Genomic DNA, 17761 nt, shown 5'->3' on the forward strand with positions numbered 1-17761 from the left:
TGTGCACAATATTTTAAAATTCTGCAAAATTCTGCAAATTGTATTTGTCAAATAAATGTGGAGGCTCTAACTTGGCCTTGGGGAGCACAGGCCACTGGCTGCACGGAAGTGGGAGATCACTGTGCAGCTTCCCCCCAGGACACACTCAGTGGTGAGGCTTCACCCAACCCTGACACAGCGCAAGGACTGGGCCTGCCCCAGAAATACCCCAGGGCGCTGCCCATCTGTGCCAGGTGCACCAAGTGTAGGCAGGCAGGCTCAGCAAGGCAGGATCCAAGTGTGGATGGGCTTAGTGTGTGTGTGTGTGGGGGGGATCCAGCTGTAGATTGAGAGGGTTCTGTGTGGGGAAATCTAGGTGCAGGCAGCTCAGTGGGGGATCTGGGTGCACAGGGGATCATTGGGGGGTTCTGGGTGCAACTGGACTCTACGGGGGGGTCCATGTGAAGGTAGTTGGGGCTCAGCAGGAGGGGTGTCTGGGTGTGGGGGGATAGAGCTCAGCAGGGGGGCTGGGTGTGTGTGGGGGCTCAGTGATGGGGTCCAAATGCTGGGGGAGTGGGGCTCAGTGAGGTGGGGATCCAGACACAGCTGGTTGGAGCTCAGTACGCTGGGGATCTGATGGTGGGTGGCTTGTTGGGGTGGTCCAGAAGCAGGGGGAGTGGGGCTCGTCGGGAAGGTCTGGGTATGAGGGAGTCTGGATGCACGGCTGATGGGCAGATGGCGGAGCCGTTCCCTGTACAGTGATCCCCCCCCCCCCCCCGCAGCTGAAGAGCAATGGCGGGGGAGGGGGGAAAGGAGGCTGCAGAGCTTCCTACAGCCGGGGGAGAAATCTGGGGGTAGGTCTGACACAGCCTTGGATGCCATGCAGGGGCAGAGGAAGTCCCATCCTCCCCCACCCAGCCTGGACTAGCAGCTAAGCCCGGTGCAGGGTAGGAGCCACCAGCTAGCTGGGTCTTTCCCAGTCCTGCCCCTTTCCCCACAGTGACCTACCTCTCTGTGGGCTGCCCTGGGTACCTGAAACATACTGCTGGGGAGGGTCGCACGACTGCTCTTGTGACTTCCTTTTGCTTCCCCATCAGAAAGTCATTTTTCTGCGGGGAAGCAAAAGACATCTGCAGGGGACATAAATTCTGAACACGTGCAGTGGTGCAGAATTCCCCCAGGAGTAATAAGTTCTCAACACCTCTGTTCAATAAGTAAGTTATTGTCATTTTACAGAGGAAAACTGAGACAAAGAAAGGTTAAAAAAACTAAAATCTGTGGCAAACTGGGAATAAAACCTTAATATCTGATTATTAATTTTGAGCTTCAAACACAGTACCATCCCTTTCGATAATGCACCACCAGATATTAAGCTTATACTACACTTAATTTTTATGTTTTAATTAACAATTTGTTATGGAAAACAAGTAAATATACAATGACAATTAGAAGTCAGGCTTCAGACTACTGGCTCTATCAAGAACATTAGACTAGTTTTGTTTCAATAAGAATACACCAAGTTGTGTAAGTCAGATAAAACACAATTAGCTCATTTTTTTTTTTGGAGGTGGAAGTGAAAGGTCAGAGAATATAAAAGTAGCAGAAAACCCATCTAAAATATTTTATCATGAGCAAAGTAATCCCAGAAAGACTGGGACCACAGTGCCTTTCCTCTTGCACTTGTCATAGTATATGTGTAAATACAGAATGGAAAAATATGTCAAAGAAGAAAACAACAAAAGAGCAAAAAGTGTGAATGATGGAACAAGTGTCAGGAATGTAAAAATACTATAGGAAAACATTTTATTAACGCATCCCTCCTCCAGAAGTAAATATTTCTAAAGCTTACCTAAGAGGTTTGGTGGTTGTTGTTGTGTTTTTTTTTTTAAGGGGGGGGGCTTATTTTAGCCAATATGGCCAATAAATGCAGTGCAAAGAGACCCAGGAGTAGGCAACCTATGGCACGGGTGCCGAAGGCGGCACGCAAGCTGATTTTCAGTGGCACTCACGCTGCCTGGGTCCTGGCCACTGGTCCGGGGGGCTCTGCATTTTATTTAATTTTAAATGAAGCTTCTTAAACATTTTAAAAACCTTATTTACTTTACATACAACAGTAGTTTAGTTATATATTATAGACTTATAGAAAGAGACCTTCTAAGAACGTTAAAATGTATGACTGGCACGTGAAACCTTAAATTAGAGTGAATGAATGAATACTCGGCACACCACTTCTGAAAGATTGCCGACCCCTGCACTAGACATTTACATTTTCTTTAATGCAGGATACATTTTCATCAGCAGGAAGAACCTAACTTCATTGGCACACATCAGTTAAGGAGATTCAGGATAGTACATTCTCAATAATTTGTGTTAGAGTAACATAATTAAACACCAAGAGAATGAGCAATACAGATCTGATGACTAAGAGCCTAGCCACCCACAAAGTGGAAGTGCAGTTTTTGACACGAGGGGAGGCCAGGGGGTGTGTGTTAGGCAGTCATTAATTGATGCTCTAGGAAGCAAGTATCCCAGGGCTGTTGCTTTCTTACCCATGCACTGGGCTTGCTCTAAACTGTTGACTCTGCTTGTCTTCCCTTTTGTATCTAGCCAATGTTCCTTTTGGTGGGAATTGGCATTTACATTTTGTGTTTGGTCCATCTCCTGCAGCAATGGGGAAAAGTGGCTGGAAATTGCAACTACTACTACAAAGTGAACAGCTGCTGTGCCAAGGGAGTCACATGAAGGCACACTGTACAGAGGATAGAATTCCACCCAGTCTCTGAAGTGGTTTGTAATCTTTCCCTTTTGAGTATTTCTTTAATAGTTGGTTGTATTATCAAATACTTTGTTTACCTAAATACCACTTTTCCTAAAGCAACTTTCCGTACAAAAAGGCTTCCCATGCTTGTATCCCCTTTACCTTAGGTAAAGCTTATAGCTAGGAAAGTAATGCTGCCTACTCCTGACTCAATCCTCATCTTGTTTATGACCTTCTTTCCTGAGCACTAACAGTAGTCTGCCACATGCTGTACAGATGTTTCTTCCAAAGTGCGGTATTATTTTTGAGTGTTTTTTGGAAGCAGATGTTACTATGTGGTTATTTCCTTTCCCTCTACATAAAGAGCAGATTGCTTTGTTACTGTCATTTTAATCTAGAATTAGTGGAATCTTAAACCAGCAATTTGATTTTTCTATTCAGGCTGCTTGGAAATTATAGCAAAGAGTCCAGTGGCACCTTATAGACTAACAGACGTATTGGAGCATGAGCTTTCGTGGGTGAATACCCACTTTGTTGGATGCAAATACGTCTATTAAATATATAAGGTGCCACAGGACTCTTTGCTGCTTTTACAGATCCAGACTAACACGGCTACCCCTCTAATACTTGGAAATTACAGAAGCATGTGTTCCTTTACCTCTCTCCAACGCTAACACCTATTGGAGAGATTTTCTTTGGACTACTCTTTCGGCTCAGTTTCCCTCTGAGGTCCTTGACCTCATGGGATTTTATCTGCTTCCCTCAGTATTTCTGCTGCCTAATTTGGCACATTAGTTTCCTGTGGAACTTCCGGAGGCGTCAATATGTCAAAGGACAAATAAGTCACTACACCCTAGAATGTAGGTGTAGCAACTTCAAAGCAGTTCTCGTTTTTGCTTTGACCCACCTGTGTTAATATAGTTTTAAGCCTTCAGAATCACCTGATTTACGTTCATTTCAAATATACAGACTAAAGGCCACATCAATCAGAAGACTACTTAAACTGAACTTCCCCTCAGCCACCCACAGATTTACTTACTTGTGGGATTTTTTTGCATTAGTTCCATCTGGTCCCTTTCCACAATCATAGGCCTGGATGGTGAATGTGTAGTCCTTCTGTAGTTCACAATCAAGTTTCTCCTTTGAGCGTATTATTCCCTCACCAGTGGATTTATCCACTACCACAGCATCAAAGGGGACATTTTGCCCATGAATTTTAAATCCACAAATCTCACCTAGAGATTCAAAGCAGCACAGGTTAGCATTTCAGTCAAAAACCTCTCCACACATTTTCAGATGTAAATGACTCAGTATTTTGCAGCCAGGGATTTGTGAGGGTCTGTGGACAAAGCAAGAGCACTGTGCTTTAAAATGGGTGAGTTCTGGGAACTTTAGTAAAAAAAGCATGTCTGCCTTCCAAGCAACTTGTTTACTTTGCATCCATTCATGCAGGAAATACAAAAGAGAAACATAGACAGGCATTTCACAGGAGTACTTGAGATAGCTTTAGGGTAAGAGTAGATCTTATGAGAGCATACAGCCAAGGCCACTGGTAATATCTTCTATGCCAAGCTACTGGGAATAGCTGGGCAGCTCGTTTACTTTGACCAAAGCAGAAGGTTAAAATGCACATTTACAAGTTGAGAGGTGAAGAAGCTTCAAGTATAGGTTCAGCACCATAATTACAGACATTCTGTCAACAGATCAAATGGACAAAAGTCTTCCTGTGCAATGTACCTGGCTAAAATTAGGGAATCAAAATAAACTACTGAATGAGAAAGGTAGAAATACCAACTTTTCAGGCATCCATTTCAACGCTGTCTACTAATATACCAATTACATTACTCTTGATCGTTATTTCCTAGATATTTCTTTCTAGTCAGACTTTTCTTTCTAACAGACCTGAAAAAGAAACCTACAAAGTAAATCACTTATTATATCTAAAACTATTTACAAACTGGATTATAAATCAGATCTACAATTACTACCTAATCATATAGTGAGGAAAGTGTATTGCAGGTTGTGGCTATGTTTTGGCAATTATATAACTTCTTCTCAAAATGGATGGGAGAAACCTAAGATGCCCCAAAAATGTAAGCTACTAGTAAAAGTACTATTTTTTAACCAAAGTTTAACTGCAGTGTTCATATATCCTAAATATAATCCCAAACAGTTCAAATGGATGTCTGATTTAAAGATATTTCTAACCAAGGGTTTGGCTACATAACAATTTATATCAATATATTTTAAAATAGAAAAAAACTGGGAGAATAAAATGGGGGTAAGAGAGCATGACAGGATCTTCTGTTTAGGTGCTGATTCCCCATTTCATAACCAAAGTTAGTGGGTTAATATTCATAAAAGGGATAGAAAGAACCCTTTATCACCTTCTTTGGTGACTGTCACCTCAAAACTCTCTAAAGGGAGAAAAGATAAACCCAAGTCAGTAATACAGGAAAGACTCAAGAGGGAGCAAATAAGGAAAAAGTCAAAGATGCACACATTACACAGAAAAGCTTTGGACAAAATTGTATGAACGAATTCCAGTGGTCTTAACTGTTACAAATCTAGAGCCTCATTCACTAATGTGATTTAACCTCAGCCTTCAGTTTATCATACACTGTGAAATTCTCAGGTTAAATTAATACTTGCTTTCAGATTGTAAAAAGGTTTCATATTCCTTTATTGGGTATTGGTGATAAAACTGGATATTCATGTGTTAAACAGGTAGATACTTAGTGAACTTCTGCGTTTTTGCAGAAGTACCCATCAAGTTTAATTCTCACTGAACTTAGTGTCTACTAGTCTCTCTATTTAAGGAATACATCTTGAATAGGGATTTTTTTGGCTTTTTAAAATTTTACTTAAGGTTATTATCCCCACTTCAGGTTTCTAAAGTTTAAAAAAAAATCTAATTTACATTTCACCATTAATGAAGTTTATTTACAGTTTACATTTCTCACAGTTTGAACAATGCACACATTCATCAGTTTCACCATCAGCTTTTCATACTAACTGATGCAATGTATGGGGTTGCAGACAGCCAAGATTTGTTCATTGCCACTGGATTTGTATGCGTCCTGAAAACATTTCTATTGGTATAGGTTCTATAACAACTTGTGTTTGCAAACTTTAAGTTCAATGTCAAATTTAGCTTCACAGTATTTTTTTAATTCATGATTTAAAATGAACATGTTAAACTTAAGCAGCTTACTGAACAGAAAAACTTTAAATTGTGAACAACTTTTTTTCCTCTCCCCATTTCTTCATACCCTCAAGCATATTTTCCAGACTTAATGAACAAGTACAAGACAAAAATATTGGTTCAATACTAAAGCACGCATATCCTGCAGGATAAAGGGGAAATTACTGCAGAATGCCTCACTTTTTATTATCAAGGAGCTAGTTTCTGAAACCACCTCTTATGAAGTTATCCCTGAAGACCCCATTTAAAGTAAACCTACAGGTTTATAATCAGCTCCTTATATGATCTCCTAGGCTTCCATATAAACTATTCCAGGGACATAGCATATGAGTATAATCCTGAATTTTAAGGTATTTTTAATCACATGATTATTCAAAAAACCTGTACGCTGCTTGAATTCCTAGCTAAAACTACAGAATAATGAAAATTATAGAACAATTGCAAGCTGTTAAATACTGAGCACACCCCACCCCACCTAGGGAGTCAAGCATTTTGAGTAAGGCATTAAGATTACAGAAGCTTACATAACTGTAGGGACATGATATGGCAGAAAGCCCAATAGTGAGTGTTGGGGTTAATGTATTGAAGTGTGTTAATGTGACAGTTGTCTTTAAAAAAATAAAATAAAAAATAAAAAAGCTGTTCAATTCTTGGTGAACTGAACTAACTCTAGCACCAATGTCAACCTCTGCCACTAGGCAGTTCAAGTACTACATTCCTTGGCATCTCTCCACTACAATAATCCACAACTAATCTTCCCGATAAATACTCATGTGTCTCCAGATGCTCCCTAGGGTATTAAAATCTCTGCTCAAGATAATGTTTTCACCTCTTAGCTCAGAGAGCCGATACTACAGTTCAATTTATCAGAACAAGAATCTACCCAATATGTTAACTTTTCCATTTCATTGTAATGAGATCTTATTTTAATAAAAAGCCCATTTTAAAAAACATTATGGTACAAAAAACTCTTGACATTACAAAGAAAGGGACTTTTACATCAAAAAGCTGAAGCCCATAAAGAACTGTTAGTTACGATAAATTGCTGTTAACCGCCATATGCACCTTCAAGTTTGAGCAGAGCTTGTCAGATAATACCAGCTATTTTCTCCGAAATGGTCTCTACCATAAGAGAGAAAACAAAACATTTCAATTCCCTAAAGCACAAAATATTTCAAGCGTGCAGGCTCCCTCTCCTCCCTCCAAAACAAATTAAAGGTACTATTACAGAGCACATATCAAGGCAGACAAGACAATGTGCAGATGAATATTCTGGCGCATGGATAATATGCGCCTTAAATCAGTACAACTGATAACAGAGATTATGCAACGAAAATCAGGAGCCTGGTACATCAAGAGCTTTCATATGATTAAACAATTCTTTTCAGTAAATTTCTTCATCTTGACACAGCAAAGTTAAGTTCCACATAATGCATCAAGCCGACCCAATAAGAACAAGCACCATGCTATACATTATATATATAGTTTATATATCAATGCTTTTTGTCAGAGCTTTCTGATCTCATTCTGGAGTTGAGGTGAAACATGTTTCCATCCCAGCCATACCCAGAAGGGAATGTAAATCAATTAGCAAGTTGAATATTAGCTTATCATTTGATACATTTTCATCTCTGTAGCTAAGTAAAACTTAGATACAGTTCAATATAAACTAACAAGATTATTTATCCACCTTACTGTAGCCTGAAAACATAAAATAATCCAGTCTCCTTAAGGACATTCTTTATCATGGAACTTTTTACCGTTTTGTTGCAGCATGCTCTGATGAGTAATTTTTTTTAGGCTCTCATGGTATTATGCTGCACTTTGATGTAAAATACTTTACTGAAAATTAGTTTTTAAAATATTAGAACTAGAGGGCATAAAGAGTTTGATGTCTAAATTCTTCTTAAAACACTGGAGTCAGCATCTCATTCCAGCTCTCTTCCAAAGAGAGAAAAAAATGTCTTCCGAAGAGGGAAAGTATGATATGTTCTAACAAATTCCAGACATGCATCATTCTGTTACTACAACTTTGAAGTGTGAAACTCATTTGGAAGCTCACCCTTTACACAAACTGTGCCATTCATCTTCCCTACCTACCCTTTATTTAGAGCCACTATCCAGCTGACAGCTGCATTACACATTAGCAGGCTGCAGACAGGACGTCAGCACAGTTCCCTGCCCTAAACAAACAAGAGCTGGCAGTTCAGTGTGAAGAAAAACCAACAGCAGTCACCCACTGGAAAATGTGAGTTACACGCATCTCCAGGAAGGGGCTAACAGAAGAGTTTTTTGTTTTTCAAGAGAATGAACAGAGATGCTACATGAGCATTTTTCAGAGTTGAATACACATGTACTCTCCAAACACAAAGATTACTAGCACCCACAAAAATATTTTGGACTCTCTTTATATTTATTAATATGGGGAAAATTAAATAACATTGTTTAAGAGTGGTTAACTACGGTACCTTTTTAAAACTCTATTATAATCATGCTGAAGAATCTTAATTCCACCAGGGGATCATCTCAAACAAAGTGCTACTTTAAACCCATTTCAAGTCCAACACTGCAAATTCAACAGTTTTGAGGGACCCAGTGCCACAAGCACCATAAAAGCATAGTTCCTTATGGAAGTGTAGATAGAATTTGCTTGTATGCTAAGAATTTAAGGCATTAGCATGATTTTTAAAACACACCGTTTGATCTCATTTATACTGCAAAATGTAATTGTCCATAGCCTTCAGGAAAAAGTCATATTTGACCATATTCTCCCAACAGCTGGATTTGTAGTGTAGAAGTGCTTTCACACAGGGTTCACTGCAGAACTTTGTCAGTCATCCTCCCAGGCATTCCCATTATATCCTATTGTGTATCAACAAGATTGATTGCACAGGGGCTACTTGGAAGTCAGAAAGCAAGACAAGGCAATTTGGTAGGACCACATTCAGATCTCTGCTTTTATTTAAATATGCTATATTGCAGATGTCCAATCATTCAAATTAACTTGGAAGCAGATATCTGGATAATCACATTTAGCTTCAAACACCTGAGCTTCTTTGAATGTGTAATCACAGTTAAGCCATAATGTTGGAAACCATCCACAGTACAATTCAAGTGAGCAAAGCAATATTAATGAATCATAAAATACTGCCGTTCCTTGTCCCACAATTCCATGCATTATAAAGCATATTGACGGGTTTGGATGGATAACATGAAGGATGATCAGAGTGGTTAAAATAGATCAGTTTAAATATTTTAAAACCAAATTAGAGTTCGAGAAGTGGTTTAATTTCTCTAAGCGAGGGCAGTTTATTAAAACTTCAACTCTTTTAGGCGACACAAATTTTGCATTTCTAACCAATTTAAGTCTTTACCACTTAAAGCAGAATAAGACAATTAATCTGAAGCTCTTTGTTTTGCTGTGACAACATTTTGTCACTGTTCTAATAGTGCTTCTCACTTAAACACCCACATAAATGATGCTGGACAATGACAATACTATTCTATGTTCTAAGATATGCATAAGTCACCACCAAATATTATCCAGAACAAGTCATTGTGCTGACTCAGCACCACACCCACATCTTCACTCCTCAAAAGGAAATTGGAGTATTGTTCTATTTAATGCTAGATAAATACTTTTCTAAATTCTCGTAATATATTTCTCATCATGAATTTAAATACAAGTCTACCAGCTCTGACTACATAAAGAAAGCCCTCTGTATATTTTGTCTATGTACGTCATATAAAGTCTAGGATCTTAGCCAATTTGAGACTGTTGCCCTTTGGACTTTGCTAATTTTAGTTTTCTTGGAAGTCACAGTATTAACACTTATTTAAAAAACTTAAGTCAACTTACAATTGTCACAGGCACTTGTTAAGATAAGCAGGTTTACATACATATTTTTACCGCTACACAAGAGTTTTTTTTGTAAAGTAACATGATGCTCTAATCTTGAACCTCCCCTTTACAAATTTGATATGCTATTTGAACATATCCTGCAAGTGTTTTCTTAAAGCTTAATTATACCTTAAATGTACCAGGACATTTACGGCCCAGCAGATACAGAGTTGCTTTCACAAACTACTGACAGCGTCAATTTACTATTAAGGCAAGCATTTAAAATATTTCTGAACAATAAGAAAGAAGTCCTATCCTCCCTCTTTTCCTAATCAACAGGACTGAAGATCTGTCTTCCTATATCATTATTAGATTATTTTTTGTTTAATAGTCTGTGTTCATACCTGTAAAACAACATGGAATTCTAAGAATACCCATGGTTAAGAATCACTGGGGAGGAAGCAAGCTGGTAACTGCTCTACATACTCCTACTGAGAGCCATCTCTCTATGCATGGTTTTCTTTTCCCTTGTACTAGAAAGGACAGGTGCACACAAGTGAGGAGATCAATAATTAGATGGTTAGAACTTTATTAGGTCTGTTCTTGCTACAGATGAGTATCTTTCTAAGTTAGCTGTTGGAGGATCTGGTAAATTAGAACAGTCTCCAATTCCAAGATAGCTACATTTTAATTTAGTTTTAAAGATTAAGTGTAAATATCATTAACTTAAGTGTGAACCACTACATGATGCAGCAGTTTTCTCTAAACCAATCATTCCAAAACTCACGAAATTCAGGGTTAGGGTTACACCTAAGAAATACAAAGACATTAAGATACCCAAGAACCTTAATTCTGTTCTGTAAAGTCATGTGATAAGTTTTTAAAATCATAATAATGTTAAGTTTTTATGGTCCCAGATTAAACAGATTTTTAAAAGACATTTTCCCCCTAGTTATCTAGTCTTCCTATCATGGATTTATTACAACCAGTGTAATTATTTCATGTAAATTAGCTGCATAAGATGGGTGACTATGGCTCCTCTTAAGAATTACCTGAGCCATTGATCTGACCCGCTCTGTAGTTTACATAGCTACAATTAGATATAGTCATTTATAACTCAGCTACCGCCTACTTCTTCAAATTATAGCCTATATGAAAGATTTCAGTTACTTTTAGCTATACAGAAAGTTTGAAAAGTATCATCCTGTTAAGATGATTCATGACAAGGAAAAGAGACTAAGAAGCTTAGCACCCTGTGTCAAAGGACCCAGTTTTAAATTAATATCAGCTCAAATAAATTTGTGGATTGCCTTGTAAATTCTTGTAAAATTAGTTCTGTACTTAAAGTGTAAGCGCTGTATATTTGGCAGAATATGCTTTATTATTCATACATAAAGAGGTTAAATCCCTGCTTTAAGTGCAGTCTTAGCTAGGGAGTTGTGACTAGTACATCCATAACACTTGACACAATTAGAATACTCAATATTTCAGCTGGCTGCTGATTTAGTAAGTTCATTTTCATATCATTTCCGGTCTTTATTGCCAGGCTGCAAATAGAAAATAAATTCCTAAACTTGATAAGGCCTAGAATGCTGAATTGCTTCCAGTTCTAATTATTTTACAGGAACTCTAGATTCTTTGGGTATGTCTTCACTACCGGCCATATCGGCGGGTAGCAATCAATTTCTTGGGGATCGATATATCGCGTCTCATCTAGACACGATATATCGATCCCCGAACGCGCTCCTGTCGACTCCGGAACTCCACCAACGCGAACGGTGGTAGCGGAGTCGACAGGGAGAGCCGCGGACGTCGATCCCGCGCCGTGAGGATGGTAAGTAACTCGATCTAAGATACTTCGACTTCAGCTACGCTATTCACGTAGCTGAAGTTGCGTATCTTAGATCGATCCCCCCCCCCAGTATAGACCAGCCCTTTAAGATTTTACTTCTACAAGAAAGTTTCTGAAGACAAACATCTCATTCGGGCTGAGACCTGAAAATGCCAAATGTCCTTCAAACACAATCTTCTTATATCTAGCCCAAGCAAAGAGACTATCTGTGGGATATTTATATCCCATTGTTGGCTATTGTATCTTTAAACAGTCTTTCGAAAGAAATTGTTGCTAAAACTGAAAGCCATTATTCCCATGTGAAAAGTAAAGCACAGCCTATCTTCAAACAACTAACATTTTATCCAATAGCTTAGAGACTGCTTTCTTTAGTGTTCATTTGAAGTGCAGTAGCAAGAGGACAGTCTTGCTGTTGAGGCACCTGCTTGTGGCCAGGAGATCTGGATCCAATTCCTAGCTGTCTTGTGCGACCTAGGACAAATCACTTACTCTGTGCTTCAGAGTTGCCTATCTGTAAAATGAATATAAATATATCTCCCTTTATTTTTCTTGTCTATTTATATTACAAGTTCTTTGGTGCTGGGACTGTCACTCTATGTCTCTGTATGGCACCTACTGGAATGAATCTCCATCTCTATTGGGGCCTTTAAGTACTACCATAATGCCATAGTAACTTGATGGGATTTATAAGGGATATAAAAGTGATATGATGTACATTTATGATTAGCTACCAGAAGCAAGCACTATAAGAACATAAGAATGGCCATATTGGGTCAGACCAAAGGTCCATCTAGCCCAGTATTCTGTCTTCTGAGAGTGGCCAATGCCAGGTGCTTCAGAGGGAACAGAACAGGCAATCAAGTGATTCATCCCCCGTAGCTCATTCCCACTTCTGCCAAACAGAGGCTAGGGACACTTCAAAGCATGGTTTTGCATCCCTGCCTATCCTGGCTAATAACCATTGATGGACCTATCCTCTATGAACTTATCCAGTTCTTTTTTTGAACGCTGTTATAGTCTTGGCCTTCACAACATTCTCTGGCAGAGAGTTCCACAGAATGACTATGTGTATGCGAACAAATACTTCTTTTTGTTTGTTTTAAAAAGGATGCCTATTAATTTAATTGAATGACTCCTGATTCTTGTGTTATGAGGAGTTAACACCACTTATTTACTTTCTCCACACCAGTTACGATTTTATAGACCTCTACCATATTCCCCTCACCCCCAGTTGTCTCTTTTCCAAGCTGAAAAGTCTGAGTCTTATTAATGTCTCCTCGTATGGAAGCTGTTCCATACCCCTAATCATTTTTGTCGCCCTTTTCTGTACCTTTTCCAATTCCAAGATACCTTTTTTGAGATGGGGCAACCAGATCTGCACGCAGTATTCAAGATGTGGGCGTACCATGGATTTATAAATAGAACAGTATGCAAGATGCAAAACTCAATTTTCTGAACATATTTTCTGCCCTATGGGAAGAACAGGCCAAACAATCTTCAAAATGCTTATTTATATGACGCAGTCGCACACTTTCAGTATAGAAACTAAGGTATTCTGCATACAGGACCATGAGGTGTTTTGGTTGGTCACTTGAGAGGGCTTAAGAGGAACAGTCAGTCTCCCTATCAAGAAGAATGGGGAATTCTTCCCAGGCTACTTCGCTTGGCAATCAGATTTCTAACATTATACTTCAAGCTAAAGGATCCTCAGCTAACAAGCTATATTACTGTGATAAAAAAAAAAGATGCTTAAGACATTCCATAATACTAACTTTACTATAGAAAATAGAACAGATAAATAAGATATCTTCTCATCTGCTAACACAGAGGAAGCATATGGATAGCACTAACTACTAGACTTAGTGACTATAGAGGTAGAAAAGGATGTCCATTTTCAAGATCATCCAAGATTACTGAATAAACTGACCCTAGTCAGTCTGGATTTCTGCAGAAAAGCTCAATCCAAAGATGGCACAAAAGGAACATAACATTAATCCTGGTAGCAATTAATCATATCCTCACCAAACTCTTTCAGTCTATAATTGAGAACCAGCAAAAGCCAAGAAGACTATGAAGATAAATGATAAGAAAACTGACTTTTGCAGAACGTTTTCTGTGCTGAATGGTGCAAAAACTTATCTGGAGCACAAGTATTTAAAAGACTGTTAGAGTCTACACAAGGAACATCCAGAGAGATTGGTACAAGTGAAGTGAAATGTGTAAGCATAAAACTTCTAGACTACAAGATACAACAACCTCTTGTTTAGAAGAGCTGTATCTTTTAAACACAAACCCAGTATCATGAGCCAACATTTGCTATTGAAAACCTTAGGAAGCATTCTTAAGCTGCAGTTCATTAGAGAAAAAAAAATGCTGAGTAACACACAGCATCTCCAACAAACAAGAACTTACATCAACGGAAAAAGAAAGATAGATTCTGTACCTGCAAACCGCAGAGGTGCATCTTTATCCAGGGCTATCAAGGGGGGATCCAGGAGTACTGTGTTGTCATTTTCTGTAACTATGCCATGATATGTCGTTTCAATCCATGGCTTGTGCTTGTTAACTATAAAGAACAATAAAAGATTAAGGAAACAAAGTTAATTTTTATTTAAAACGTTATTAAAATATTGAAAATGTTTTCCGACTTTGAATTTTCAGATTTTGAATCAGCAAATTATTAAAACAAAGAAATCTCATATCTTAATGTTGCATGCATTTATGCCTCCATTTTCCTAAAGTGTTCTTAAAAAAAAGTTCTGTCTATACCTTCATCTGCAAATACTTCCTTTTTGTATACTCATACATATGCAAGAACCTTTCCTGGTACAAACAGCTCACCAATTTCTCTCTACAGCAGCTTTGCAAAGTTCTGTTTACTCACTCATGAAGAGAGTTGCTTTAGACAGGCAAGTGAAATTCATTTTTTCATTATTAACCAATCATCAGAACAAAGAATATGGACTGCCTGTGCCAGGGCTCAAATTTTTCAAGGCAGTTTTTCAAGGCCACTCCATGGAGACTACTGTTGCCAATGCAACATTTGCTTTGGTTTTGGTTTTTTTACTTCTATCTACAATCCTGTCAATCTTGCACATTTTGTGTGTACTAAATTCTCTTTTTAAGAAAGTTACAGAAAAATTACAAGTAGTATTTTATTTAAAGCTAAGAGAAGTTAATTTAAAAGCAGGTTTAAGGAATAAAATGAGAGGACTGCTTATTTTCCACACAACCTCACTGCTCTTCCTATTGCTCCACTTAATGCTCAGCATATAACCAATCCAATTACACACTTAACCTTTGTATTTACAGCACTTTTTTACTATTAATTGTTCAAGGAGACAGAAAAATCTACCAAGACCATAGCTGTAAGAAACTGCAGGTTCTTGCATATAAACTTCAAGAGCAACATTCTCACTGCAAATGTACATCTAAGTATGTCAATGCTTCTGGAAACTGGTAAGTACTAGAGTCAAACAATTACATAAACAGATACTCTAAAGAAATACATTACTTTTCAAAGCTGACAGGTAGCAGTTTATTTTGGTGGTCCATTAAGGTCCTAATATGTACAATTACCAATAGGTCTCTCCTCTCTGCCCCCCCTCAAAAGCAAGGCAGAACCATTCAACTCTGCACTTTATGCTTAAATCAGACATGGGGATTACTTATATACACCAAGACAGATTTCATGAACTGAAACAATTACAACTTACTACCTGCAAATAATGCACCCATTACTAAAAAAAAAAAATATAAAAAGAAAAGATTTTTCCCAAAACAATGTGAGAAAGTGAGTCTAGCTGTATTTGTCATCATATGACAGGCAATTAGTGATTTAAAGTATCTGTTCTAAAAATGCTGCCTTTTTCTTTACCAGAACTCAAGTTTAGGCTTAACTGGTTGAAGATACTCAGAAAATAGTTGTGTCCTACATATTCTGTATACCTGCATATGAACAAACTAAATTATGAAAAAAGTTCCTCTAGTGCTGCATGATTTTGAAATCATTTATAGTAGTAACCCATAATAGTGGTTTCTGATCTACCAGAATTAAGTTCAAAGAGCAGTGGACATGGAGGGTAGCTTTTTTCCTCTTTAAAGCCATTCCTGGCCAAACAAGTCATTCCTAGATAAAAATAGAGTTCCATCCTTTTTATTTTAATGAACTTCTTAACAATCTAATACACAACTTGGAAAGAAAGTAAGGGAGTTTCAACTTCACTCACACATATGTACAAATAATGCAGAAACAAGTGATATACATTTATTTAAAGAATTTTAATTCCATCCCCAAGTAGGACTGTGTTGCTGAAACAAACACTCAAATATCCAAGGTCCATATCACCAACAGTACTACCAACTCCTTTTCTTTTATGCATGTTTAAAGCACGCAAGTATATCAAATGCAGATAAAAGTAACCTGTACAGAAAGAAAATGGATTTGTGACTTTCTTGCTTTTTTCATGTTTGAAGAAGGCCTAAGATGTTTCTCACAGCCTGCTCAAAAATAAAGAGGCAGGGACTTGGTGGTTCTTATTTATACAGTACACATTCCAGGGACTTGTCCACAATGCTTTTCTTGGAGGACTTTATGGAGGCCTGGAAAACTTACATCATACACCAATGAAATAAAGCCCGATTGAGAAGGGGGAAGGCATTTTTGTTCAGACTTTAGAACTCCTGTTAAAACTTAACAGGGAATCTTACCTATAAATCCTCACACCTGATAAATATTTAGATTTTTATCCTTCAGGTCTCTTTTGCCTACATAGTATCTCAACATTCACAATGCTAGACCCTGCAAACTGAAGTCAGTGTACATTACATGACTAGCCAGAATTCTATCCCAGCTCTGACAGTTTCCTAATGATTAAGACAAAATCCTCTCAATTTAAGAGTTTGAAAACTGATTCTTAGCCCATTTATGCAGTGTATTTATAGCCCAAACTATGGTTAAGTCTAAATACTTAAACACAAGAATTCAGTAATCAAGGGATTGTGTGATGAATGCACAAAGCCACAAGTATGAGGGGCATTCAACATGTAATTGATTTAATTCAGACACCTGCTTTCATGTTGAGGGCAGCATACCCATCTCCCAGGTCCAGGGAAGGGATAATAGTGCTCAGGGAGACCATGAGGAACTTGAACTTCACCATGAACTGGTTGAGTCCTCATAGGTCTAAAAATGAGTGAGACACTCCCCCCCTAACCCTTTGCCTTGGGGATTAGGAAATAATGGGAGTAGAAACTTTTGCCCCATAGCTCCTGAGGAACCTCATCCACTGCCCCTATGGCAAGGAGTGATTGCACCTCCTGGATAAGGAGTTGCTTGTGAGAGGTGTCCCTGAAGAGGGACGGGGAAGGGGGCTGGGAGGTAGGAGAGGAGCAGAATTGGAGAGAATATCCCACTTCTACCATGCTTGGTCCCAAATAACATCGGACTGCTGGGTTCTTCACATGGTAGAAATCGGGTAGACAATTCAGAAAACATGGGTAAGGATCTGGTGGTGTGGCAGGTAGCCATCCTCGGGTGCGCTGTCTCCGGCACATCTTCAAAAGGCCTGTTTAGAGCCTGATGAAGGCTTAGACTGGCCATGACCTTGCCCCAAAGGGGGGTTGGAAGGTTTCCACCTGCAGTTCTTGCCTCTTCATCTATAAAAATCCTTACTTGGCCGAGGAGGATATGAGTGTTGTTGTTGCAGTTGGGGCTTAAAGTGCTTGCGTTGGGTTGCCGGTGTATGCATTCCCAGTGACTTAATGGTTGCCCTGGAGTCTTTCAAGCTGTGCAGCTTGGACTCTGTCTGCTCCAAAAAGAGCCCCGCACCTTCAAAGTGAAGGTCCTGCTGGATTTGGTCCACTTCTGGGGGTAGTCCGGATTCTTGAAGCCATTATGTTCTCCTCATGGCTATGCCTGAGGAGAGGGTACAGGCGGCTGAATCTGCCGAATCTAGGGTCACCTGCAGAGAGATCCGTGCTACTCCCTTCCCTTCCTCTATGATGGCAGATAATTCAGCCATAGAGTCCGCAGGGATCAGCTCTTTGAACTTCAACATGGAGGACCATGAATTGAAGTTATACCTACTGAGGATAGCTTGCTGGTTAGCTATCCTCAGCTGGAGG

At 38.8% G+C, this 17761-nt stretch overlaps 1 protein-coding gene across 4 annotated transcripts in view; it reads right to left on the reverse strand.

Moving 5' to 3' along the window:
* The window catches only part of CLSTN1 (calsyntenin 1), a 62252-nt gene that overhangs the window by 25159 nt on the left and 19332 nt on the right, over positions 1–17761 (reverse strand). For 2 of the 4 annotated variants that reach the window (XM_044996004.1, XM_044996006.1), the window contains exons 2-4: positions 14079–14201; positions 5125–5154; positions 3777–3972 (exon numbers count right to left, since the gene is read on the reverse strand). In XM_044996004.1, the coding sequence (XP_044851939.1) occupies positions 3777–3972; positions 5125–5154; positions 14079–14201 (349 nt within the window). The remainder of the gene's footprint in view (positions 1–3776; positions 3973–5124; positions 5155–14078; positions 14202–17761) is intronic. The other 2 variants (XM_044996005.1, XM_044996007.1) reach the window with 1 other exon arrangement.

Source organism: Mauremys mutica, chromosome 21 (assembly GCF_020497125.1).
Source record: "Mauremys mutica isolate MM-2020 ecotype Southern chromosome 21, ASM2049712v1, whole genome shotgun sequence".
Classification (NCBI taxonomy): domain Eukaryota; kingdom Metazoa; phylum Chordata; order Testudines; family Geoemydidae; genus Mauremys; species Mauremys mutica.